At 36.5% G+C, this 27250-nt stretch overlaps 1 protein-coding gene across 21 annotated transcripts in view; it reads left to right on the forward strand.

Moving 5' to 3' along the window:
• NSD1 (nuclear receptor binding SET domain protein 1) overlaps positions 1–27250 on the forward strand; it is a 72396-nt gene that overhangs the window by 25161 nt on the left and 19985 nt on the right. For 13 of the 21 annotated variants that reach the window (XM_087887625.1, XM_087887621.1, XM_034442293.3 and 10 more), the window contains exons 3-11: positions 4282–4414; positions 10650–10822; positions 11603–13742; positions 18039–18160; positions 19433–19724; positions 21270–21376; positions 23242–23317; positions 25072–25190; positions 26078–26218. In XM_087887625.1, the coding sequence (XP_087743751.1) occupies positions 4282–4414; positions 10650–10822; positions 11603–13742; positions 18039–18160; positions 19433–19724; positions 21270–21376; positions 23242–23317; positions 25072–25190; positions 26078–26218 (3303 nt within the window). The remainder of the gene's footprint in view (positions 1–4281; positions 4415–10649; positions 10823–11602; positions 13743–18038; positions 18161–19432; positions 19725–21269; positions 21377–23241; positions 23318–25071; positions 25191–26077; positions 26219–27250) is intronic. The other 8 variants (XM_087887629.1, XM_087887631.1, XM_087887628.1 and 5 more) reach the window with 1 other exon arrangement.

Consider the following 27250-nt stretch of genomic DNA (forward strand, 5'->3'; position numbering starts at 1 on the left):
GGGGTATTCTTGGAAATAATTGTGAAAATAAAGCTGGACTGTTTTCTGTTTCTGCATTGTGCCATGCCAGATTCCTAATTACTTTTTTAATTAAAAGAATCTTTTAAAAATGAGTGGAACTTAGAGCCTGTTGAATCCCAAGAGAGATATTTGTAGATACATCGTTGCTTATTGAGATTGCATTGCACATTTGAAGAACCTTATATTAAATTATGCATTATGAATTTTAAAACACAATAGATATGTTCACATATAGCACCAAGTCAAAATAGGCAAGTACTGTCAATGGTATATGACAAAGGCTAATTATCTCATATGTATGTATGAATGTATGCATGTATGTATACACACACACACATACACATACATATGTGTATATGTGTGCGCGCGCGCCAAAAGCAAACATATTCCTGGAAATATTGTATGCATAATTATGCAAACATTGCTATTTCATAAATACTTGAAATCAAGATTTGTAACAATGGTCTCTTGAATAAACCATGTTAGCTGAATTTGCTCATGAAGCTAATCTATAATGGCAAGGTTATGCAAAGCCATGATAGAGTTGACTTTGTTTTACTTAGTATATTATGAGAATCTTTGCAAACTAGGCCATTATGGATTGTTCAGTGCTCATGAGATAAAGTCATTTTTTTTAGCTTTATATATGAATTTTCCTGCATGCTGGTCTCCCGTGGAATATACTGTATAGTTTTTAGGAATGGGTATATGAAACCTAAAGAGAACAGAAATCCAGACACCTGCACAAAGGATATGGTGCAGAAATAAATGTGGGAGTCATAGGAAAACTTGCAATTCATCTACATGACACAGATCCTACTTCTATAAAGAATTAATTTTATTATTATTAATTTTTGTGTTTAAGAGAATTCAGACTTACATTTAGTTTCTGTGGTGCTATTGTATGCAAATACAATCTAAGTACAGAAAGTTTGATATTGAAATAACATTTTATCAGGCTGTTTGATTTAAAATAATCTTTCAAAGGAATTAAGTATTGATCTACATGATAAAGCCCAAAAAGGTCTTTCTCAAGACATATTTTATCTTATTCCTGACACATGCTATATCTTACACCTGATTTTGCTTTAAGATCTTAGTTCTTAAATTTTTAATTTTTTTGCACAAATGTATCAGATCATATTAGCATATATTAGCACAAATGTGTTATACCTGCTGTAGTCATTCCTTAGTTGATATTTCCTGTTCCAAAATTTTCCTGTGTTCCATTAGGAATATCCAACGTTTGTAATTTTTCTCTTTTCTGTCCTACTAAGCAAGAGCAGAGACTACTTTTTCTTGTTGTCCAAAAGTTTATAAAACTGTGCATTGGGGGCGGATGGTAACTCTATATTTACATAATCCTAACAATGGAGTCAAATGAACATCCTTAGATGTTCACATAAATGAACATCCTTAGATGAACACCCTAGAGGAAATGTCTAGAATTGAAAGCAACAATCTTCCTTTGATATGCCAGTAGGAACAAGAAGATTGCCAGTAATGCTTGTGAACTTGTAAACAATAATTAAAATGTATGTACATGCTGACAGAGGTTGCATAATATGCCAATGTCGGTGAATTATTTTTCTAATACTTTTCAACAAATAAATTAACTCCAGACTAGCAATTACTATGCTATGCTAGGATTCCCCAGTAAAAAAAAAAAAATCCTTATGTTGAAACAATTATAAGCCTGCTCATAAACACACCGTGTTTCCCCAAAAATAAGTCCCTGTCTTATATTTTTTTGAACCCCGAAATAAGCGCTTGGCCTTATTTTCAGGGAGGACTTATTATTTTGGGGCACATGGAGGAAACCAGAGGAAATGGCTGCGCATGCATTTAAATAGTTTTGGGTTGGGCTTATTTTCAGGGGGGGCTTATTTTAGGGGAAACAGGATAGAAAATATATCATGTAAGGCAAAAGTGAAGACGTCTCTTTCTCCAGATATTGATCAATGGCATCTTCTGGTTGCTAGAGTCAACCTTGACCATTGGTGAGAGATTCTGATACTCTAATTCTTCATTCTGGAAGCCACAATAGCTTCCCATGCTTACTGCAAACAGGATATACGGTCTCATTTTCTAATTCAGATTTTGCTTATTTATTTGAAGCACAAATTCTTTTCAAACTTAAGATATATATATATATATATATTAGATTCCAATCTCTGCTTTATGGTTATATTTTTATTAAGCCTTTAGAAATATTTTGATCTCTTCCATGGCAGGCAAGATTTCAAAATTGGAGAAGGAAAGAAGAAGAAGGCAAAAAGTTTGAAGTCAATGTCTGCAGATGAAGTCTAGTTAGAGGCAGAGGCTGCACATAATACTGTGCTGATACGGTTAATATAAAATGGCTTCTGAGGTTTCTGGAATTAAGAAGAAATAAACAAATAGATTATTCCTGAAAATAGGAAGTCTGATTGTACAGAAATCAGTTTATTCTTATGCAAAGAAACAAATGTTTCTTAGTAGTAGAAAACAGAAGGAGGGAGTAGTAGTGGACAGTGTTGTGGTAATAAAGTTGGACCCTGGGAGTAATTTTACCTAGTAGGTACAGGGGCTTCTTGCTATTTTTGTTGTTATTATTTTACATTCATTGATCACCCAACTCCAATGGACTCTTGGTTTATACCTCTTCAGAGAATGTAGCATTGTTCCTGTTTCAGATGGCATAACATTCCTTTTTCCCCTATATAATTTATCTGCAATTATGCAGATGACTACCATTAAAAATATTAATTATAGTTTAGAAATCTATATGAGTAGCTAATCATGGTCTCATGGTAATATCCTGGAATGATGATTAAAGTTCAAAGTTTATTATTTGCAGCCCAAGATCAAACCCAGGAAAAAGACCCAACCCCACAATAAATATAATAATAATAATAATAATAATAATAATAATAATAATAATAATAATAATAATAATAATAATAATAAAAATGTATGTATCTTGCAACTTTCTTAAGTTTGTTTAAAAGTGGGCACCCAAAAGAAGGATAATGGTATTCTGGTCACAGTGACAATATTAAGTGGATAGCAACTGGGAAAAGTAAGTAAGTTCAGTTGCCAGTGGGACATTTTAATAGCACATGTGAAATAGTTTTTATCTCCATGACTGAGTAGAAACAAGCATGGCTTTTGTATGGGATAATTATTTCTACCAGTTGTTGCCATAATAGGTAATATACCAATTGGGCCAGTGTAAAGGAGGGTAGTATAGAATACTGGGGGAAAAAATCCAGGGACAGTCCAGGGAGGGGAGGAAATTATGTTATAAAAGAGGTTGCATATCTAGATTGAGTATCTAATTTAACAGAAAAACAACACCACTAATTTAGTAGGTTAAGATGGAAGATGTTGAGATTACTGAACAGTGCAATCATGTGCACATCTTCTCAGAAGCAAATAACATTGGATTCATTAGTCTTTGGATGGGTGATATAAGGCTAAAATGATTAAAAAAAATCTATATCAGCACTATCAGCCTTCAGCAGGATGGGCAACATACAAATTTAATAAATAAATGTATTTCTTTCCTGTGTTGCACTTATGCTGAATTTAATGTATTGAATGCCTGTGAATTCTTCATAGCAACACCCTTAGTTTTCCAAAGGAAAATGCTGTTGATCATGGTATGTTTAAGTGGAAAAAAATTATGCTTGGGTAGATTATTTTGGATGTCTGCCATTTTGCTACCTCTTTTTACAATACTGTTGTGGCAAATTTTTAATACTTGAGCTGTGTTCTGGTTTGTGTGTGCTGTGATCTGTGGAGTGGGAAAGCCATACTACCATAAAAAAGCAGATTCTGGATTCCAGTTCTTCTTCCTTTCATGCTAATAAAAATTGTTTTTCTAACACTGTTTTATTTTCCTTAAGGAAGATGCTACTAATAGAGCCCTAACAAGGTACAAAGCATCTCCGTGATTAAATATTTTGTACTAGTAATATAAATTCGTTTCCCCATTTTTATTGGCAATATCATGGTTAAGACCAGAGCTCTTTCCTTTCAGAAGAGAGCAGAAATACTAGTTAGGGTTTGTTCACAGATTTTAAAGTTGATAGATGTATGATTTATAAATGTTCAAAACATTAACTTTATACAAAATTTTGTAATTAGGTTTGCCTTGAAGTGAAATACTCTTTTGACTATTTTAATTTCCAATTCATATGGTGCACTTTTACAGTGAGGAAGGATGAGAACTAATTCAGCAACTGATTTATTGTGATTTCTTGTTTTACTTCAAAGGGTCGAACCAAGAAACCTGCTCCAGTGAAATATGAAGCTGGAGATCTTGTATGGGCCAAATTGAACAGACGTCCGTGGTGGCCCTGTAAAGTTTGTCATGATCCTGTATTAGATACTCATTCAAAAATGAAAGGTAATCTACTCATCCTGCGTTATATAAGTTTTGAGTTTTATTATTGAACATCATTAAGTACATGTAACATTTTGTAAATGATTTATTTGCATTGTGTAGATTAATCATGATCAGTTGATAGGGAAGAAATAGAAATGACTAAGCTAGTCCTAAACTAATCATATTTGTAATTGAGATTTTCTTTTTTTTTCCCAAGTTTTTTATTTTTTACATTTTTACAAACATATCAATGCGTGAACAGTGTGGCACCTGAGTGTCATACATTTTAGTACAAATAATATTCATCATATTTACTACATTTGACAAGCTTATATAGTTCTGGTAATAGTACACCAATTTATGTTGAATTATAATCTTTCATTATTTAGTTATTCAATATTTCAATATGTTATTTTTATGACAATCACCATATTCTGAGTGTCATTCCTTTTAATAACCTATTTCCCCCAAAATAAGACCTCTCCGGATAATAAGCCCAGTCAGGCTTTTGAGTGCACGTGCTAAAATAAGCCCTCCCCGAAAATATTTAAATGAATGCGCAGCCGGTCCGTGCCATTTCCTCTGGTTAGGGTTAGGGAGACAGAGCTGGAAAACAGGTAAGATGGCAAGAGGAGCCCCGTCTTGCTCCACGTGCCCAAAATAATAAGACCTCCCCGAAAATAAGGCCAAGCGCTTATTTTGGAGTTCAAAAAAATATAAGGCAGGGTCTTATTTTCGGGGAAACACGGTATAAATAAAATATTATTAATAATATTTGTTACATTGAATAAGCTTAAATGGTTCTAATAATAATACACATATTTATGTTGTTATAATCTTCCATTATTTAATTATTCAATATTTCAATATGTTATTTTTATGCCAATCACCATATTATTCAAGCATACTTAATAATACCATCTGATTTCCCCTTTTATTATTACTTCACCTTATTATATAAAAATGTGTATTCCATTAATCCCCCTCTCTCTAGTTTCCATCCCTATTTTTTTAATTATGTCACTATTATATTTAAAAATACTCTCTTTCTATCCATTGTTTCTTGCCCGCTTTAAAGCTTTAATTGTTCATTTCTTAGCTTGCCTCCCATATTCCTCTCTTGGATCTTCATCTGCTTCCACATCTTGAATAATCATTTTAAACATTTCTCCCTTCTCTGCCCTTTTCCATTGTCTAATTTTCAAAATATCTACTCTTGCCTTTATCTTTCTTCCAAAAAAGTCTTCCTGCAATTTTTAATTCCTTTTTTTAATTCCCTTAAAATACTCTCCCCTCAGCTTATTTCATCAGTCATTATTATTTTTGTTGTTATCTCCTTCCTGTCATCTTATTTTATTTGTTGGTTTATCTGTTCTGTTTTTTCATCTATTCTTTCAATTGGCTCCTCTTCTTCTTGGGTGTCCTGATCACTCCTTGTCCTTTGTATCATGTTTTCCAGCTGTCCATCTACGCTCTGCATTTTATTCATAATCTCCTTGCATTTTCTTGTCAAAGTATTACCTTGAATTAACAACACAATTTCTTCCCAAATTCCATTCATTTCTTCCTGGTAAAGTATCTTGTTTAGTTTTATTTTATCCCACTTTTGTCCAATAATCCAAAAACGATATATTCAAACCTAAAGTCACTTCTCAAAAAGTTCAATATTTGTAAATCTTTATATCCCAAAGCTGATCGACCTGTTCCTCTGGATAGTCCCAATTTTTTTTCCAGAACCTTCATAAGTCCCTCTATAAATTCAGTCTTGTGTTATAGCCTTCAGGGATCACTTTAATAATAATGTCTTTCTTATTCTCACATTTAAATCTCCAATAGCCAAGTATTTCTAGGATTTTGGGAATGTGTTATGCCTTCCTTTTGTAAGCAGGTGGCACTCTCTTACGTCAAATTTCAATATTAACCAGTTTTATCCAATTTTAATCCAAATTTATCCAATTTTAGTCCAAAATATAAAGTTGATATTAATTTTTAAGTAAATATTTCCAGCATTTTGAAATGCCTATCCAAAACAATGCCTGTTCACTTTAAAAATCCAATTTTTTTTATCTTTAAAGGTTTTTGCCTTTCTTCCTTTGAATCTTTTTCCTTCAATTTTGAAATTCTTCTCAAAATGTTAAATCACTGCTTTTAAAAATAGCAGTAAGCCCCTCTTTTCCTCGATATTCTTTTGGGGTTAAATTTTAAATAAAAAGGATTCTTCTCACCCCAAACACTATTCACCAACTCCGCTCCAGTAAAGTTCCATAGGTTTTCCTTGGCTGTCCCAGCTTTGTGGCAGCCATCTTTAGGCTGCCTCTTCTCCTCGCTATGCTGGAGTGGGAAAAAAGCCTAGGGTTCAGCAGGAGAGTTGTGATCTCTTCCCCAACTTCTCAGGGTGCCCCTCCTTAGCTTTGCCGCCCCTACAAGGTGGCTTTGGCGCCTCTCAAAGCCCACAAACAGGGAGAACTCAGCAGAGGAAACTCGGAGATCTGTTCCCTGTGTTTGATATCGCCGCTACGTCAGCTGCAAGTCCCTGAGTGAGATTTTTCTTAATGGGGAGAAGGGAAGTACAGAATATTTGTTAGATAGTGAGTGGGCTTGCTTTGAGTGTGGATCAAGTTCAGGACAGTCCAAATTTCCAAAGCACCCGAAGGCCAGACAAGGAACAATGGATGAAAACTGATCAAGGAGAGGTTCAACCTAGAAATAAGGAGAACTTTTCTGACAGTCAGAACAATTAACCAGTGGAACAGCTTGCCTTCAGAAGTTGTGGGTGCTTCATCACTGGAGGCTTTCAAGAAGAGACTGGACAGCCACTTGTCTGAAATGGTATAGGGTCTCCTGCTTGAATAGGGAATTAAACTAGATGACCTACAAAGGTCCCTTCCAATTCTGTTATTCTGTATTTCAAGTGACTGTTTTAAAGTCAGAATATTCTTGAATGGAATATTTTGATCTTCCTGAGTACTATCCATATGAGTGCAGTCATGCAGCAAAATTCTAAACTGGTCTATTTTGAAGTTAGCTGTTGGGTTTATTTTTTAAAAAAATGCATGTGAAGATTTTTATAACTATAATCTTATGCAGAATAATTTTTTCAGTTCTTAAGAATTCCTCAGATGCAACTACTAAGGCCTTTTTAAAGTGCATATCTTTAAAAATAAAGTTTACAATAAAAGGGGGCAGCAGAACAATCACAGTTATGGGGATATTTTAAAAAATAATTGCAGTACAGAGTATGTATAGTCCTCAACTATTTGTTTAGCAAATTTTTGATGTGACAATCGAACTATAAAAAAAGCAACTTATAACAGGTTCTCATACTTGCAACCGTCATAGCATCCCTGTGGTCATCTGATCAAAATTTGGGTGCTTGGCAGATGGCATGTGTTTATAAAAATTGCGGTATCCCAGGATCACATGATTGCCATTTGTGAACTTCCCAGCTGGCTTCTGACAAGCAAAATCAGTGAGGGAAGCCAGATTTGCTTAATGATCATGTGATTCACTTAACCAATGAGGTGATTCATTAACTGTAGAAAAAAAGGTTATAAAATCGGGCATGATTCATTTAACAACCACCTTGTATAGCTGAGGGTTGAAATGAAGGGTTCTTGATGCTCTCTGAGCTTGGTTGTTTTCTTGCAGATGTTTCATTACCCAAACTAGGTAACATCATCAGTGCAAATGATGAACATCACTAATGATTTTACCTTCATTTGGGTAAATGTCTATGGAGATTCTCAATCATCCAGGTCATGGTTGTCCCAAAGGTGCTTTCTCCAAAAGGCAGCTGGATTTTCTTGGGTTTTTTTTTCTTTGAAAACATTTAGCTTCTCATCCAAGAAGCTTCTTCAGTTCTCCAAAAAACAGCAAAATGTTTTCAAAGAAAGAAAAACAAACAAAGTCCAGTTGCCTTTTGGAGAAAGCACCTTTGGGACTTCATTTGGGTAATGTCTTCAAGAAAATGTTGCGGTCTGCCAGCAGCCTGTGGAGCTGGCAGTTGAGTCGGACAGTGAGGAGGCTGGGGAGGAACATGGGCCAGTCCTGGAGTCTGGGGAAGGCCTGGACGAGGGCTCTGCATCGGAGAAAGAGATGGGACCAGGGCCATCTGGGAGTGATGCGCGGACTCGAGCCTCCAGGGTCGGACAGCAGAGAGGCAGAGGAACAGGAGGAGCATGTTCCTAATGTGCACATGCGCAGAGCTGCCAGAAGGCACGAACAGTTAAAACAAAAGGGATGACTCGGGAGTAAGGCCTGGAGATGATTGGCCCCTCCCATAAGGATTAAAAGAGGAGCAAAAGCACATGGGCACTTTGCAGGAAAACAATGTTGTTAATTCTGTTCCCAGTCGGCATCTCTGTTTGCTTCTGGAATCCATGTGGCTTTGTCAAGTAGGTTTTTGGCAGTGTGTCAAGGGAGATAAAGGTTGGTGATTATCCCGAAGGACTTCTCCCGAAGGAGTTTCTGCAACCAATTGGGACTCAGCTGTGAATGAACGTAATTCACAGCTATTGCAATAAAAGAGGTTTTTGGGACTACTCGTGTGTTTTAATGACTCAGGAAGCCTAGGTCACAGCAGAAAACAACCAAGCTCAAAGAGGACCCCTCATAACAACATCCTTGCTTAGCAGCCGAATTTCCAGTCCCGATTCTGGTCTTTAAGTTGAGGAGTACCTGTATTGGTGTGAAGGAGATAGGGGAAAAAGTTATCTCTCTACTCCTAGTTAAGTGTTATTAAAGAATAATGCTAGGAAGAAGAAGAAAGAAGATATACATTATAGCCATCTAATAATAATGAAAAGGGGAGTGAGAAGGATAGATTCCTGGGGATGGATGGATTAATTCCAAGTGCAGCTCATTTTTTCCTGTACCTTCCTCTCCCCACACACATTCACCAGTTGGAAAAGAAGACTCACTGTTTCTATTGGAAGGGTTTTTTTTTAAAAAAAAAATGAATGACCACAAGGAAAGAGCAGTTTTCAAAGTCTCTTGGTGGACCCAGGAGAAAAGGGTTAACTTTGTCTTGCCTTCTGTCCCCAAAATGGTTTGCTATGCTGCATGTAGGAATTGGAGATCCTCCAGTGTTGCTGAATACTGCTCTGTAGTCTGCCTCATTGGCCGTGTTGTGGGCCAGGAATTGTGGTTCAGCAATTTCTGACCCTGCATTGGATTCACCACTTCTGCCTAATAGGGGCAGTTGAAGCTTAATATGGAGAAAAAGGAAGCTCAGATGACCTTTGAGGGAACCACCATAGACTGACTGCATCTTGCTCATAAAATAAAGCAGTAGCTATAGAGATATATTTATTTATTAGATTTCTTTTCTGCCTTTATTCTTTTACAAATAACTCAAGGCAGCAAACACATGCAATATTCCTTCCTCCCAACAATTTTTTCCATCACAGGCCATGTGATGCAGGTGGGATTGAGAGAAAGTGACTGGGCCAAAGTCACCCAGCTGGCTTTCATGCCTAAAGCAAGACTAGAGCTCACAGTCTCCTGTTTTTAGGCCAGCACCTTAACCACTACATCAAATTGGCTCTTTTAATTTTAGAAATATGCAGCTCCTATTAAAATTAAGCCTCTCGCAAGATTGGGATTGCTTTGGAGCAATTCTTAGGATATTTAAAGAAAGAAAGGCTTATTTGTTTGGTTTACTTTTTTTAATAGTGAACTTTGATGCCACTAGGTATGAAAGGTATCAAAAAGTGCTGAGAATGGTGAAGTTTACTGAAACGCCACCTTTAAATATATGGAGGGTGATAAGGTTTCTTTACATCCTACATGGGTGGTTGGTGGGGGTTGTGGGTTCTTACATTGTGAAATTTTAATCTTGTAAATTACCTAGTGTCATTGTACATGAGTTTATTTTATTTATTTATTAAATTTGTTTGCTGCCCATCTTGCTGCGAGGTGACTCTGAGCAGATTACAACAGTTAAATTGCCATATACATTTATTTCATAAATAAATAATAAATTTAATAAATAAAATCACAGGCAGAAAAGAACATTCTTACTGGTCATGAAATGTTCTGGGGATGCATATTTGGAAAGTCTAATGTATTTTCCTTGAGCTCTTGATTCTAAAAGAAAGCTGACAGAAATCATGCAAAGGATTCTCCTATAATAAAGTGAACATGCGTTTCAGTAACTTATTTTAGGCTCCATTTGCTAATCCTAAATTGGCAGTTTCAGGCCGTTCTTTTCTGAACCAAGTACAAAATGTAAATATAGCTATTTTTATTTCAATAGTTACTAATCGCAAGCCATATCGAGAGTATTACGTGGAAGTATTGGGTGATCCATCTGAAAGAGCCTGGGTGGTAGGAAAAGCTATTGTGATTTTTGAAGGAAGACATCAGTTTGAAGAACTACCTGTCCTTCGGAGAAGAGGGAAACAAAAAGAGAAAGGTTACAGGCACAAGGTAAATCTCTTGTTCTCATGCATATACTGTGTTTAGGCTTCTTGCTGAAATATAACATATAAGTAAGGATCCAGCCAAAGTGAACTATTATTGAAAGAAGCATAGATTGCAGTTGGAATGAAACCTCTTGTATAAATACCTCATTGAAATTAGTAGGATGTCAGTTTTATTTTGATTATGGCCATAACATTTTCCAGCTGTAATGATTGATATAATTTGATACTTGAAACTTGTTAGTAGAGTAATGTTTTATGTATTGGTATATTCAAATGGATTAGAAATGGATTAGAAAATGGCATTTGTTTTCCTTTTCTTTTTTAATAAAACAGTAGAACTGATAATTTTGAGAACAAGTCACAATATTTCTAATGATGAAGCATTTGCCCTGGAAGTGCAGGTATAGGATAAGATGACCAGGATGGGACTTATTTTAGAATACTGGTTCCAGTAAGAACTCATTGATTTCCGGTTCCTAGCTCTGCATTCCTTTTTCTAATCCTGAAGTGGTAGTATTAACTATCCAGGGAATTGTTTCATTTGAAATACTCCAGGCTGACCAGTGGAATTCTTAACAATTCCATTAGGCTTCATTTAGGATCGGTATTTTCTCAAGATACCTGAATGTAATAATGCTGCTCAAATCTGAGTTGTATATTTTGTTATACATCACAAATAAACTTTGTGAAGGAAAGTATGATAATCTCTTAGTGTGATACTATCTTTTGCATATAAGTATTTATTTTCTAATTTCCTCTTGTTCTGTCTTCATTTATTTTTAAGGTTCCTAAGAAATTTATGGCTAAATGGGAGATCAGTGTTGGCCTTACTACTGAATATCTTAAGCAGAATGGCATGAAAAAATGTATCCGGACTTCTAGCAAATTGGAGAGCGTCCATTTAATGGGATCATATAAAAAGGATTCCTTAAACGAGCAGAGCAGGCATCTGAATGGATATTTGAAACCGTTAGCATTTGATTCTAAACATTTGACCCATGTTAAAGGGAAAATATTCACTAAATCACAAATGAGGAAGAACTCTGATGCAAGGAAGGGGAATAGAATTAAAAAATGTAGCATTAAGAAAGAGTGTGAAGGGGAAGTGCCAATGAGCAAAGTTAAAAATACAATTTCTGAAAACATGCCAGATAAGCAGGCATCTCATGAACTTTGCAGAGCAGCAGAAAGCCTTATAGGTTCCAAATGTACCGTGGAAAACTATTTGCTCTCTTCTTTTGGAGAAAGACAATTTGAAAATAAATCTAAGAGAGGAGAATACGACATCTCTCAAAGAGACTGCCAACTTGAACCCCCCAAAATAGATTTGAAGAAAATGAAAAGCCCCTCAGGCTTCATGTCCAGTTCAACACAACAGCAGCCATATTCTGGAACTGATGGTAGAAATGAGAGAAAAAAAGAAATGGACTCTGATGGTATCTGCGATCTAGAGCCTCTTGACCAAAATATTACAGCAGCATATAGAGATCTAAAAATTTGTGACTCTATAAACAAAACAGGAAAGGAACTGTCTTTGGGGCAAAGAAGCATTAAACGTCCTGTATCTTTCTCCAAAAGTAGTAATAGAAATCAGAAACCTCTGGAAGGCTCTTTAGATAGGAATGCCAATGTTGAAACAGGAGGTGAGCAATTCCAGCAGCCATCCTTTGAAGCTGAGAGGAAGGCATTTGCTTACAGGAAGGACAATCTTACCATTGTAGATAAGCACACTACACTCCAAAGCAAAGGGTTTACAAGTCACATGGATATTAAACAGTTTCAATTCAGAACTATAAAATGCAAACAAAAAGGATCTGCTGCCACCGCCACCACAGAATCATCTCTTAAGAAAGACGAATGTATCCCTGACTGCTGCTTTTCTACTACCAAAGGTGCCCCTGGGTTTCAACTAGATACACCTGCCAAAAGTGGGAAGCTTGATGGCCCCAAACTGCCAAACAGCACTAGAGAGAAATCTCATGATTCTGCTGAAATAGAAACAGCTGTTGTGAAACATGTACTTTCTGAACTGACGGAGCTGTCCTATAGGTCCATGAATGATAAAGCTAAAGACTATGGGCCACCTAAGACTGCAATGCCCTTACTCTTTTCATCTGTCTCGGGGCAAAATCACTTGCCTATTGAGCCTGATTACAAATACAGCACCTTATTAATGATGTTGAAAGATATGCATGACAGTAAGACAAAAGAGAAACAGATCATGACTTCGCAGAACATTGTCTCCTACAGAAGTTCTAGCAATGGTGAAAGTGCTGGAAGTAATACTCCGAGCGATTTGACATCTTTGTCTACAATGGGAGCAACTCCTAAAATAGAAAAAAATCAAGATAGTGTTCAAGAACCAGAATGCCATAAACCCAAAGAAGGTCAGTCTTCTTTTTCACATGATATCACAACCAAGTTGATCAATCCTGGTGCTAAAAAAAGGGAACTCACAAATACGGCTGTTGCTGATACACACTGCACCGCAAGGCGCAGCTATCAAAAATCTAAGCAACTATCTAAACTAATAGTTAACACAACATCAAAGAGCAAATCATTAAAACATTTATTCAGTACAGCAAAGAGAGTGTCCCACCAGCATAGAGCTACCCTAAGCTCAGTTGCTAGATCTCTAGACAAAACCCAGGAAGATTTTGCAAGGAAAGTACCTTGGGAGTTGATTCAACACTCTCCTGGTGAAGACTCTTCAAGTTCCTCTGATGGCAGTTTAGTTCATGTAAAAATGAAGTCAGAATCTGGTAAAAAGAAAGAGAGCTACAGGCCCTTTGAAAATGGGGAGTGCCTAGAGTTGGAAACGGGACTGAATAGAGAAGGCTCCATGGGGGATGAGTCTAAAGATGTAAGCCACGTAGCACCCAAAAAGCGATGGAAGCGTTTTAACCAAAGCAGTTCTAAAGCTGGTAAGCACATCAGTAGCTCTAGGGAAGCAGAAGGGGAAATATTTTGCCCATCTTTGGCTGGTACTGAACGAAACAATTTTGACAGAGTGGAAATCTCTCCTTGCTTTTCAGGGTGACTAAATAAGACCCCTAAACAGGCAAAGTTTGTGAAAACTTTTTTTTTAATTTGATTTATATGCCGCCCTTCTCTGAAGACTCAGGGCGGCTTACAATGCGTTAAACAATAGCCTTCATACTTTTGTATATTTATACAAAGTCAGCTTATTGCCCCCACAATCTGGGTCCTCATTTTACCTACCTTAGAAAGGATGGAAGGCTGAGTCAACCTTGAGCCTGGTGAGATTTGAACTTGCAGTAATTGCAGGCAGCTGATGTTAATAACAGCGCTTTAGTCTGCTGCGCTACCAGAGCTCCCTCCTTTTTAGCCGAGTAATGTTTTCTTGTTTATAATAAGAACTGCAAGTGGGCTGTTTGATTTCCTATAGCTGCAGGTGGAATTTACTGTGAAATCCTGTAGATAAAAATCATTTTTAAAAAGGTGGACTAGAACTTGGTTCTTTGATATCTAATTTTCCAGGATAATTCTCTGTTTGTTAATACAAGGGGTAGTAGTAAAATGTGTGCCTGTACCAGTAGTTTGAAGTGGTACAGCTGTTAAATTACTTATTGTCTCATTTGTAGGTTGTGAAAACTAAGTGTTGCAAAGATATAGAAGCAAGCTAACTTTGACAGGAGAGAAAATCTTAGGAGAATAGCCTGGCATATATTATATTGTATTGAATTCTTCGAACACTTCTCTTCTTTTAAACTTAATCTAGGCTTCTAATTTTTAGAAGTCAAATCAACAACTGTCCAAATAAGAAAAGAAATACATTAAGAGTTGTTGTTGTTTTTTTACTTTGCAAAAGGATATTATTTTCAAATGAAACTGTTGTGGAATCAAGCCCAGCTGTACTATAAGCAGTTCAAAATAGCAGGAATTTTAGTGTGTCTGTTGTGACACACAACTAAATGGTATAAATAAATTTATTAGAAACAAAAATTTGGTTTACATGTGGTAAGAAGTGTAAGATGTAGAATGGACTGTATTAGGCCTACTGTATCTGGGCTGCGCATACCCAGATGACAATATAGGTGGCAATAATTCTGAATCTCTTTGCTGCTATCTAGTGTTGCCTCAGTTTTTGCAGCCCAGAGATAATACACTTAGTCTGTATCATTTCAATCCATGGGCTGTAGATTGTATCTTTAAGTGTTCACCTACATCATTCATGTCCAACCTTGGGGTTGCCTGTTATGCTGTTCCCCAAATCTTAAATAGTTGCTTGAGTCCTGCCAGACTATAATAATCAGTATGACAAAAGAGAAGTATTATTTAATGCATGAGAAATTAATTTATTAACCATAGTTTATCTGAATATCTTGACTTGAAGAACCTCTGCAAATAGGCAAACAGAATTGAAAACAATGGGCTGAACTACAATTCTCCTCTTCTCATATAATAGCATGTGTTTTATGTCCTGCTTTGTTTTTAACTGAGGGAGCATTGAAAAGAATATCTCCACCATAGGTTAAAATGGTGTAAGCCATCTTCCCATTTCAGTAATGTGGAGGTAGGTTGAGATCTGAAGGCGAAGAAAGCAGGATAAAGGTCAGTTATAATTTGGTAGTGCCAAAGATATTAATTTGTACCTTCTTTATGTATAAAATATATATTCATACATATGCGCTTGTATGAATAAGGTTAGGAGTTAAGAGGTTGCTATCACAAACGGCATCTCGACCTGCTGTTTTATAAACGTAAATTAAACGCACTCATAATTAGGTTGCTCCCAAATATGACCTCAGATTTATTCTAGTAATTCCACTTCATGTTGAAAATAGACCTTGCAATATGCATTGAAGGACAGATATATTTGATTTAAAATTTCAACATATAGACTGTTGTTTTAGTAGAACAAGGTAATATTGCAAGTAGCTGATCCTGCCTAACAATAAGTTACTGCACTTTTTATCTAATGTAGTGTTTGGAGGTAGCTACTTACACATTATATTGGTTTTGTAGGCTCAGCATTAATTACAGTACCAGTAGTTTTCTAGGTGAATTAAGTGTTGATTTTAACTTATGAAATCCATATAGCTTGGGACTTGGATACCTGCAGAATCAACTACTTCATATGGAGCCTACTGATCCGGTGTGCACACCCTGGGTTGGAACCTTAAAGGGGGAGAGGAGAATTTCAGTACTTCTAAGATGGTTGAAAGGTTCACCACAGTCTGTGGGATTGACCTTTGCTGAGAAGTCTAAAACAGTAAAGAGGGATGCAATTCCCCCCAATCCAGATCCCATTGCAGATCATCCTATGAAGTTTCTGCTACTTGCTCAGACCTGAATTCTGACTGAACGGAATCAGATCATCCAATTAGTTTTGGATATTTTGCAGTTGAAGTACTATCACAACCTTCCCCAGAATTGGGAGATTTGAAAATGTTTTCTAACAGGGCAAAATCAAAGGAGGGCTTCTTCGTGAGCAGGGGTATTTTTTCAAGGAGGATAATACTAATCCTTCACCAACCTTGGCTTTAACTCCCTGACACAGCTGATAACCCTTACTTTCTTCCTGAAGGGAGGTCAGTAGGTATAAGTATAAGTATAATTTTATTTCTATACCGCCCTTCTCCCGAAGGACTCAGGGCGGTGTACAGCCTATTTAAAAACACAAGACAAACATCAATTTAAAATTTAAAATTATTAAATAAATTCGGCTGAATTTAAAACCCCAAAAATTTAAAATACCCCAATTTAAAATTGTTATATTGATAGCCCGGCCTGGCGGAACAACAGGGTCTTCAGTGCACAGCGAAATACCCAGAGGTCGGAGGTCAGGCAGGATTTCCATTCACATGTGGGAGAACTGATACTCTTCTCTTCACCAGGGTGCTCAGAATGAAATGAACTATAGATAACATTGTAAAATGCTTATCTCTGTTTGTTTGTTTTTTATTTGATTTATATGCTGCCCTTCTCCGGAGACTCAGGGTGGCTTACAATGCGTTAAGCAATAGCCTTCATACTTTTTTTAAAAAAAAATTTGATTTATATGCCGCCCTTCTCCGGAGACTCAGGGCGGCTTACAATGCGTTAAGCAATAGCCTTCATACTTTTGTATATTTATACAAAGTCAGCTTATTGCCCCCACAAACTGGGTCCTCGATTTACCTACCTTAGAAAGGATGGAAGGCTGAGTCAACCTTGAGCCTGGTGAGATTCGAACTTACAGTAATTGCAGACAGCTGGTGTTAATGCTATTAGTCTGCTGCGCCACCAGGCTCTGTATTACCTCTTACCTCCATTGATTCTGTCCTTTTGGCATCTACTTTTTAAAAAAATAAAAAAGTTTAATTTTATTGGCAAAATGTTATGGGTTTGTGGACAGTTTTTTCCCAACTCTTGCTATACAAAAGGAAGTGGGTCACCCTGAACAATACTGCTGGGACCCAGCCTGCCAGCACAATAAAGACAACTAAGAATACTTCATCACGCATATCACTATAGCATAGACACAAATATGAGCTTGTACCGGGTTTGTTTAAGCCCACTTCTATCTTTCTTCATCAATGGTCCTGTTATTTCATTTCCCAGAACTTCTTAATAAATTACTGGGCACCTTGGAATGTATGAACAGGGGGAGAGAGCACTCAAAAGTGTTTAGGGTTCTCCTCTGCAGAATTTTAGGTGACTACCATTAGGCAAACGAGTAAGACATTTAGCCATGGCAAATACTACCAGTCTCATCCTCAAGCATAGATTACTAGCAGCTGCTCCAAGGTGAATACTTAATATGATGGGTGACTGCTTACATCTATCAGACCAGACATTTATGTTAATGCAAATATTCTCAACTGTTTTCTTCATGTCGCCACTACATCATCATCAAAAGCTTTTACCCTATAAACTAGAGTTCAGTAGTATGGCAATTGTGGATACCATAGCATATGAGATTCTGGCCATGAGCAAGAGTAACTCCTAAAAGGCAAACTCTGAAGACACGATGGTAAAGCTACTGGTTGCATCCTATTTGTTTTCCAGACTTGTGGGGCTAAGGGAGATGAGGATGGAATCCTCTCTGAAGAAGTGAAATTGATATTTAGAGGGCAAAGATACATAAAAATAATTTTAAAAAAAGCTTGTGATGATGATGATGAAGACGATGGTGATATTTTACAATGGAAGATTCTATCCCACCCCCATTGTTCCTTTTTGAAGTCTGTGAAGCTGTTTCTCTCTTCTCTCAGTTGTAAATGCAGAGAAGAAGCGCCTTAGAAAACCAAGTAAGAGGCTTCTAGAATACGCAGAGGAATATGATCACATATTTGCATCAAAGAAGAAAAAAAAGAGTCAGGAATCATTTCAAAAGGTGGGTGTTGAATCAAACTAGGAATTTATGAAAAATGGGGAAAACTTAATTTTTTTTTATGGCTAAAAATTAGGACTAGAATTCAAAATAGGAATAGTATAGAGTGGGGAGAAGCAATTTCCTCTTCTGAGTATAGTTTTTGTTTAATGTGTGAATATACGGGTAGTCATTTAGTGACTGTCTCATTTAGTGACTATTCGCAGGACAATAATAAAAAAATAACTTTACAACCAGTTCTTTTAACAACTTTTGCAGGTCTGTAAAGCAAAGAAAAGCTGAAGTAAGTGAAGCTCACTCTTGGCTTCGCTTAGTGATGGCTTTGCTTAACAACTGAATTGGTGGTCCCAATTGCACTAAACAAGGCCTATCTCTAGTAGGAATGAGGAAGGATGGATAGTAAATTACAAGTGACACAAATACCCCCAAATATTTGACTCCTCCTATAAAGGAAGTTTTTTTAATATAATAAACAACTTCTATATCATGCTTGCTTCCTACGAAGGAATAGGATTTGAGTATATCACCAGTCAGAAAATTGTTCACAGAAGTATTATAGTACTTGCCAATCTACCTTGAGTACACAATGTTTAATCTCTAAACTAGTCAGATTACTGTAGTTCTTTAAATTATGATTAGGGATGAGAGGAATACATTTGGTCATGAATGAATAAAGAATTAATTCGTTGTTTTAATATAATCTGGTTTTTCCCCAATTCGTAACTTTAAAATCTTGTGATTAAAATAATCATATTAAAAATGGTAAAATAAACCAATTGTATTTTTAAAATTATAAGTCTTATTTTTTTAAAGCACATATCTTAAGGAATATAGGGATTTGCTTATGCGAATTGCATCACCATGATTAATTTTTTTCCTTCATTCTTAGAAATGTCTATTGGCTCTCCATGATCCAAAGCCATCAATTTATTGCTTCCCTCATTCCCACTTAATGGTTATCATGGACAGAGAAGAAAGTCAGAGAAACCTCTAGTCTAACAATACTGTATCATGTGGTGTAATATTAGTTATGGAAGTACCAAGTAGTGGCAATACTGTGCCTTCATTATTTCTCCTTTTAATCTTATATTGTTGTTTTTTAAAAAAGCAGAAGTTTATTATATACCTGCATAACTGCTTCCACTAGTAGAGCTGAAAGTAAACTTGATTTTCATTGACTGCTACCTAAAATATGCTGAAATAGGTCAAATCCTATATAACTTTGCTAATGATTCGCACTGATTCCTGCACTGACCACTATTTCTCTGCTAACAGACAAGTTCTCTGGAGAAGTCTGAAACCAAACAGAAAAGCAGCATTGAGAAACAAGCATGTAATAAACCTCTAGAGCAGAAGCCCTTGGACTCCATTTCATCAGCTTCTTCATCAAAAGAATCTCCCCCAGTCCTTGAAGCCGAGCGTCCTCTGTCAGAGGAGTCTGATGTCCAATCCAGGGAACCCAGATTAGAAATGCCAGTTTTGACGTTATCTTCACCAGACGTGTTGGAATCTGTTGCCTCTGCTCCGGATTCTCATTCGCAGGGAGAAGAACCAATAGTGAAACCAGGTATGGAGATATGCTTTCTGTGTAACTCCATTTGGAAACCTAAGATATTGCATGTAGTATTTATTGGATGGATTTCATTTATACCTTGCCTTTCCAGCCAGGCAAATATTGAAGTAGTATAATTTTTTTTTAAAAAAAAAATCTCATCCCACCCCAGGTTAAAATTAACATTAAAACAGGTACCAGAAACATTTAAAAATTAAAGGCTTCAAGAAAGAGAAACATTTATAAATTATGTAAATTATTCTCTTGGAAGCATTCCACTTCACAATTTTATTTGTTCAAAATATTACTTATGCATTTATTTCTGTCTGCTTCAATGTTTACAAGCTGTTTAACTCTGACAAAATGCAGAAATACAATTTTCAGACTTGTAGCTTATAAAATAAAATGTCAGTTTATAACAGGGTTTTTTTTTTTGTAATGTTTTGAGAATTACATTAATTACTATGTGAACATTGCAAAACATTTTAATGTGAATATGGAATGCATTCTACTTTATTGTTTCCAGGCATTTCTGTTCAACTAAGCATAAGAAAATCACTGTGGTACTCTTACATTTTCTAACTTGCTAGTTAGACTAGTTATGGTAAAACAACCTGTTAAGAAGACCATGAATCCAGCCAGATCTGGAATTTTTCATGTTTGACTTGGCTTTAGTTTTTCTTACATCTCGCCTTTTCCCAAGAGCCATCAATCCACAGGTAAAGACACTATAGGTCACGGGTGTCAAACTTGCAGTGTCACATTGCCATTATGTAATGTTTTGTGACCTTTTTCCCATTCGTGGAGCTGGGGTAGGCATGGCCTGCACATGATGCATCTGGCCCACGGGCCACCAGTTTGACACTCCTGCTTAGGAGCCCAGTTTGCAGTATATTAAGAGTATAGAGGTTTACCACTGCCTAGGAGGGGTCCCTAAACTTTTTTCCATTGCACATCACTTTAGCATAATCTTAATGTATACAAGTCCCCTAAAAATCCAAACACCAAAATGAACACAAATTAACAATGAAAACAATACAATGAAATTTATTATTGGAGTTTTTTCCCATTCAATCCTGTCCAATTCTGAGAGGCTTCCTGAACCTGCAGTTTTCTTGGCAAGGTTTTTCAGAAGTGGTTTGCCATTGCCTTTTTCCTAGGGCTGAGAGGAAGTGACTCCAAGGTAGAAGAGAATTTACATCCAGTTCTCTGCAGCCCAAGGGCATTAACTGATTCATTCATTCATTGGAACGGGACTTTGCATCATAACACTTTCCTCACAAGTGGATTGTACAAGTGGAAACACTGCCATTTTTACTTGTTTTAGATTTTATAATAGAGAAACAGGAAAGTATGGGAATTGGGCTTCTAGGAGTTCATTCACTAGTAATTACCAGAGTTGCAGCTGCAGTTGAATAATTTGGGATATTTTATTTATTCTTGCTTTTTTTTCCTTCTGTTATAAAGAAGCTTAATAAATGATGCTATTGTTCTTAGTTGTTTGATGCTGCTTTTTTAATCCAGTGAAGTCACTGTTTTATATATACATTTTTCTTGTAGGAAGCTTTGAGAGTAAGCGCCAGCGAAAGCCAACGAAAAAGCTCTTAGAATCCAATGATTTGGATACAACATTTATACCAAAGAGAGAGTGGACCTCTATAAAGAAGGTAAATTGATCTTTCTTTCAGTTTAAAAATAAGTCTTAAAATATTACCATTTACTCTGAAAATCAGTTACTTTCAAGACCTGGCTATATGACCAGGCTTGGGGCTTCCATGGAACCAGAGGCTTCTGTAGATGGCTCCATTGTTAAGGAGGTGTTTTTTATTCTCCTTCACTTCTGGCTTGTCTTTTTAGTTGTTATATTTATTATTGTTGTTTTTATACCTGTACTTGCTGTTTTTATATGTTCTGTTGTAAGATATTGTGCATAACACAGAGTTGCCTTGTGCACCTATATAAATGTGATCAATCAATAAAACTCCTTGTTTGCGACCCTGTAATCCCTTAATTAGGAATAGAGTTGGGGTGACTGGATGGAGCTGAGCATTTACTGGCTCAATGCCCTTCCTGATGCCACATAGAGTGCACAGCAGATATATTTTCTTTGTGCTCTAAGAGAGAAATACATGCCGCTACCTAGGATTGAACTCTCAATCTTTTGAGTGAGAGCCAAGAGTCTTCAACACTAGGCCACCATGCCACTCAAAAAAATTAATAACTAAATAAATTGCAGAAGTATGAAATTTTAGACAGCATATGTTTGATTAACGCATAGGAGCTGAGGGAAAAAATCCATGTAATATATTTCAGAAGATGATCTATAACATTCCCATTGCATATTCTTTAAAATACATGTGTATACACGGAGGTTACAGTATGACATGGTGATCTGAATTGTGAACTATTTGGTAAAGAAACCTGGATTGGAACTGAATTGCTTTATGAATTGTGCCCACTCTTAGGAGGAGTCAGATAGCAGTAATTGGGCATGCTCAATGAAATATGATTCCAGAGGGGAGGGGTGGGAGTGAAAAAAGCATCCCAGAAAGGACCATTCCTAGTTTTCGGGTGAGTAAAAGTGAGGGAGGGAAGAGATACTTTTAGTATGGAATTGTTGCTGCTCTCTGAACTTGGATGCTTGCTGGCAGAAATTTCAGTGATGGAAGAAAGTGGAGTTTGCTCTGTTTTATATATATACTGCTAGACAATAGTTTTCCCTATCAATGTTAGTGGGGGTGTTATTTTCTTTTTGGTAGTGCCTTGATTAGGCTATTGTTTACTCCTTGTTTTTCTAAGTTGCTAGTTCCTTGATTAGGGTATTTTTACTGCTTGATTATTTCTCTGGTTTTACTCCTGATGTTAATCCCTGTTTATCTGGATATTGATTGGGGAGATATTCTGGTCTGACTTTTCTTTTTAATTTTTTAATCGTCTCTTTTGAATGGTGTGTAATATTGTTTATTTTATAATTTGCCTGTTGACTGAATACCAAGCTTCCAGGAATTCTGTGATGCTTTTGGATTTACCTTGATCTAGAATGCTGACAGTTTCCCTGTTGAAATCATTGTTGAGTCTGGCTGTATGTTATGAGATTAAGGAATGTTTATTGTGTCTTCTTACTGCTAGTTGATATTCATGGATGCACTCTGCTAGTCTTCTGCCTATCTTTCCTGCATAGTGACTGTTACAGTTATTTTACTATTGTATGTTGAACAAGTAGTCCTCAATTTATAACCACAATTGGGACTGGAATCTCGGTCATTGAGCGTAGTGGTCATTTAGCCCATGTGACTGAATTACTTTGACTGGCTGCAGGAATGGAGCTGGGATTTTCAATATTTAGGAAATTAATAATACATTATGTATTATATATCCATGCATCCCACCATCCAGCCCCACTTCTGCATCTTTCTCATTTAATTTTTTTTGTAACATATTAACTGGTATTTTTAGACAAATTTAGTAAAAATATGTCCTTGTAGAACAATGTGTTTTCATGTTCTAAATTATCAATGGTGCTTATCCACAGTGTTCTGAGGCTGGTCCTTTGGATACTGAAATGCCTGAGTTTTATTCCACATCTCGGCTTTCAAATGCTGTCGAAGGTAAGAAATGCATACATAAGTAAATAATACTAAAGTGAGCCAGGGTTTGGGATTGCATCTCAGAATCCATCAGCTATGGTGAATGTAAGTATCTTCATATGAACCAAGTATAAACTGAGCCCAATAAAAAGGACTATATTTTTATCTCATTAGACTGAACTGATTTAAAATGAAATCTTTGTTCTACCTGGAATTCCTCAGGAACATTCTGAGGAATAATTCAGGAACATTCAAAAACATGAACAAAAACATGAACATATGAAGAGTATGAATAGAAGTCATCTTGAGAAGAAGGTTGCATGAGAATCAGGTCTTCTTTGATTTAACTTTGAGGGGTTCAGCTCCAACTGGACTTTTTTTGGTTATATTCTAAAGGGTGAGACATCCACAATCAATTGAGGTGATTTCTTAATTTTGATATGTAGTTTTCAAAGAGATTCTTAAACTGCTGCATTTATCTAGACGTAAACTCTCTGCATTAAAGATGAACATGCCCTACAAAGGAAGAATACGTAGGAAAAATATAATTTTAGAATAGAATATAATTCTTTATTGGCCAAGTGTGATTAGACACACAAGAAATTTGTCTTGGTGCATACGTTCTCGGTGTACATAAAAGAAAAGATACATTCATCAAAAATCATAAGGTACAACACTTAATGATAGTCATAGGGAAACAATCAATATAAATCTTAAGGATACCAGCAACAAGGTTACAGTCATACAGTCATAAGTGGGAGGAGATGGGTGATAGGAACGATGAGAAGATTAATAGTAATGCAGACCTAGTAACTAGTTTGACAGTGTTGAGGGAATTATTTGTTTAGCAGAGTGATGGCGTTCTTGTGTCTAGTTCTGGTGTTCAGTGCTCTATAGCGTCGTTTTGAGGGTAGGAGTTGAAACAGTTTATGTCCAGGATGCAAGGGGTCTGTAAATATTTTCTCAGCCCTCTTTTTGACTCGTGCAGTATACAGGTCCTCGATGGAAGGCAGGTTGGTAGTAATTGTTTTTTCTGCAGTTCTAATTATTCTCTGACAATAATTATTATTGTCTGTCTTTGCTTTGGGTTGGGTTAATTCCACATTTTCTTGATTATTTGCTTTCATACACAGAAATGGTCAGGTATTCTCATGTTCTGCTCTCTCCTAGCAAAAACAGTAAGGAGGAGGAGAAAGATGATGGAAGGGCAGTTGTATTAAGAATGCAAGCAGAGAAAAGGGACATCAAAACACTATGGAGATGATGGGGGAAAGAGGTTACTAGGCAAAGAAGAGAAGCCTGTTAAAAGAGTTAAATTTTTCAAGCAAATAGGGTGTACCAAGCAATGGCTGGTCTTCAAAGTCACATCTTTTCAGCATTATCTTGTAACTTCTATCCATTTGCTTATTTAAAACACTGTCCCTCTATTGTTCTCTGAATACAAAGATCAGTTTTTAGGTAATTACTTGAACCCAACTAATTCACAGATAAATTATTTGTTGCACAATGGTCCTACAGAATAAGTAGGGTGTGCTGTTTGCAAATGGACAGACACATTTTTCAAACAGTTAGAACCAAAATATGGAATACATATACATTGTCATTACACTGTCTATATAGCCACTGAAGGGGAATCAAAATTTGCAGAAGTTTTTGCTCAATTAACAGACCAGGGTTAGATTATGGTATTCAGTTCTGAGGACCAGGGATGCCACAATTGTATTGTGGGGAAGTTAACTCATATAGCTCCAGTTGTGTGGTCTTCCTTGCTGCAGCTCCTGAAAAGGTTCCTGGGAAACAGAGGAAGAGAAAGCGGCAGCGACGCAGCTTGGCAGCAACTCCCTGTAAAAAAGAAAAGAGTGACAATAGCCAGGAAGAAACTCCAAACATGGAGGTACTGCTAAGCTTTGTATGATGTGACTTTGCAATTTTGATTGAGGAATAAACTTTTCTTATATTTATAACAACAACATATAAGAAGGAACATTTTAATAAATACTGTTTTGCTAACAAATATTTCCCTGCTAAAGTAGGCACTTGCTTTAAAAATCCTAATCATGTTAATTTTAAAAGATATTGTTGAGACAGTCACATGACCAGGATAAGCTAGAGGTTTTTGGGTAATTTTGTTCTGAAATTTGAGAGGTGTCTAATAATAGTAACTTTTGTTGTTCAGTCACTGAGTTACGTCCAACTCTTTGCAACCTCATGGATCACAACAAGCCAGCCCCCCCCCCTTCTGGGTCTTCCACTGTCTCTCACAGTTTGCCCAAATTCATGTTCGTTGTGTTGATGACACTATCTAACCATCTCATCTTCTGCTATCCCCTTCTCCCTTTGCCTTCAATCTTTCCCAACATCAGAGTCTTTTCCAATGAGTCCTCTCTTTTCATTTGGTGGGGAAAATATTTGGCCTTCAGCTTTAGTACCTGTCCTTCCAAAGAACAGTCAGAATGGATTTCCTTTAGGATTGTCTGATGTGATCTCCTTGCAGTTCAAGAGACTCTCAAGAATCTTTACAGTGTCTCAGTTTTTTACTTTATATTGGTATAAAATCATATACTTTATAAAAGGTTTTCCCCCTCTTTTATGCTCTGGATGGTTGTTTTCATTTACTTGGTTTTATTTTAAAAATGAAAGTGTTCACATGAGCGGAAGAATTAAACTAATTTATTAAACTTTCATGTGTGTAATGGCTGATGGAACGTCTGGAAACCACCAGGGATATATTAAATATGGGGTTGGTGTGTTTAAAATCTCTATTTTTTCTTCTTTTTAAAGGGTGACAGATCTCATGGAATAGCTGGAAGCCCGAAGGAAACTACTGAGGAAGGTTCTGAAAATGATCCTGGGTTGCCTTCATCCAAAAAGATGCAGGGGGAACGAGGTGGAGGAGCTGCTCTCAAGGAGAATGTGTGTCAGGTAGTAGCCTCCAGTATTTGTCCTAACACAGTAACTGTAAGGATGGCTTGAAACAATTAGACAACCAGAAACACTCCACGTTCCTTGATTCTTTATAGAGTGTTTGTATAGTAACTGCTTTTGTTCGCATTGCTCTTTTCCTCCTAAATACACTTTTGCAAACAAGACTTACTTGTAACTACAAACTGCCCAGAATTATGGGAGTGGGCAGATAAAAATTTGAAGTCATCATAATCATCATTATTGTCATCATGATCTTTTATTCTTGAAAGTCACTTTGTTGCATTCAGCTTCACTTACAAGCTTCTTCCATTGCATGTTAGTGTTTCTAATGTCCTTTCTGCCTTTGCTGATTATCTCCTTGCTGATTCCTTCTCTTCTGTTTTTCCTATATCTGTTACTTTTAACTCCCAGCTGAGTTAAAAGCTCCCTATGTATTCATAATGATTTCTTAAGCTTCCTGCTTCCCATTTTTTTCCTAATGGAATAGTGTGCAGTAATACTTCCAGAAAACTTTTGAGAAAGCCCAAGCCTTTCTGTACTGTCTTTTATCTAAGGATTTCTGTTAATGAGATCCATTTTACTGCTACTGAGTTGTTCATTATTGAGTAGCTGCATATCCCTCTTGGTCTAAATACATGGCATTATGCTGTTTTCTGGGATCTCTTCCCCCACTCACCCCCACTTGCCCCATCCTGATAGTTTCAATGTAAAGCTCTCCAGATGAGGGTTGCAAAGTGATTTCCAAATACTTTCTTCCCCTTTCATATGTGGGTCAGTTTACCAGAGTCCTTTATCTTGGAAGTATCAAAATTTCTTCCATTCTATACTATCTGTATGACAGATTTTTCACGTCCAGTATTATTATTATTTTCTTACTGGGCTATGCTCTACAACAGGGAGAGGTGAAAAAACACTTGTTTCTTCATTCCCTTCACCCAATCTATCAGTATATCATAGCACCTTGTAGTGTCTTCAAGGCTCTGACAAGTTGTAACATTTGTTCCTATGTAGATCGTTAGGAAGGGATAT

Source organism: Pantherophis guttatus, chromosome 2 (assembly GCF_059756535.1).
Source record: "Pantherophis guttatus breed Tessera chromosome 2, ASM5975653v1, whole genome shotgun sequence".
In the NCBI taxonomy this organism is placed as follows: domain Eukaryota; kingdom Metazoa; phylum Chordata; class Lepidosauria; order Squamata; family Colubridae; genus Pantherophis; species Pantherophis guttatus.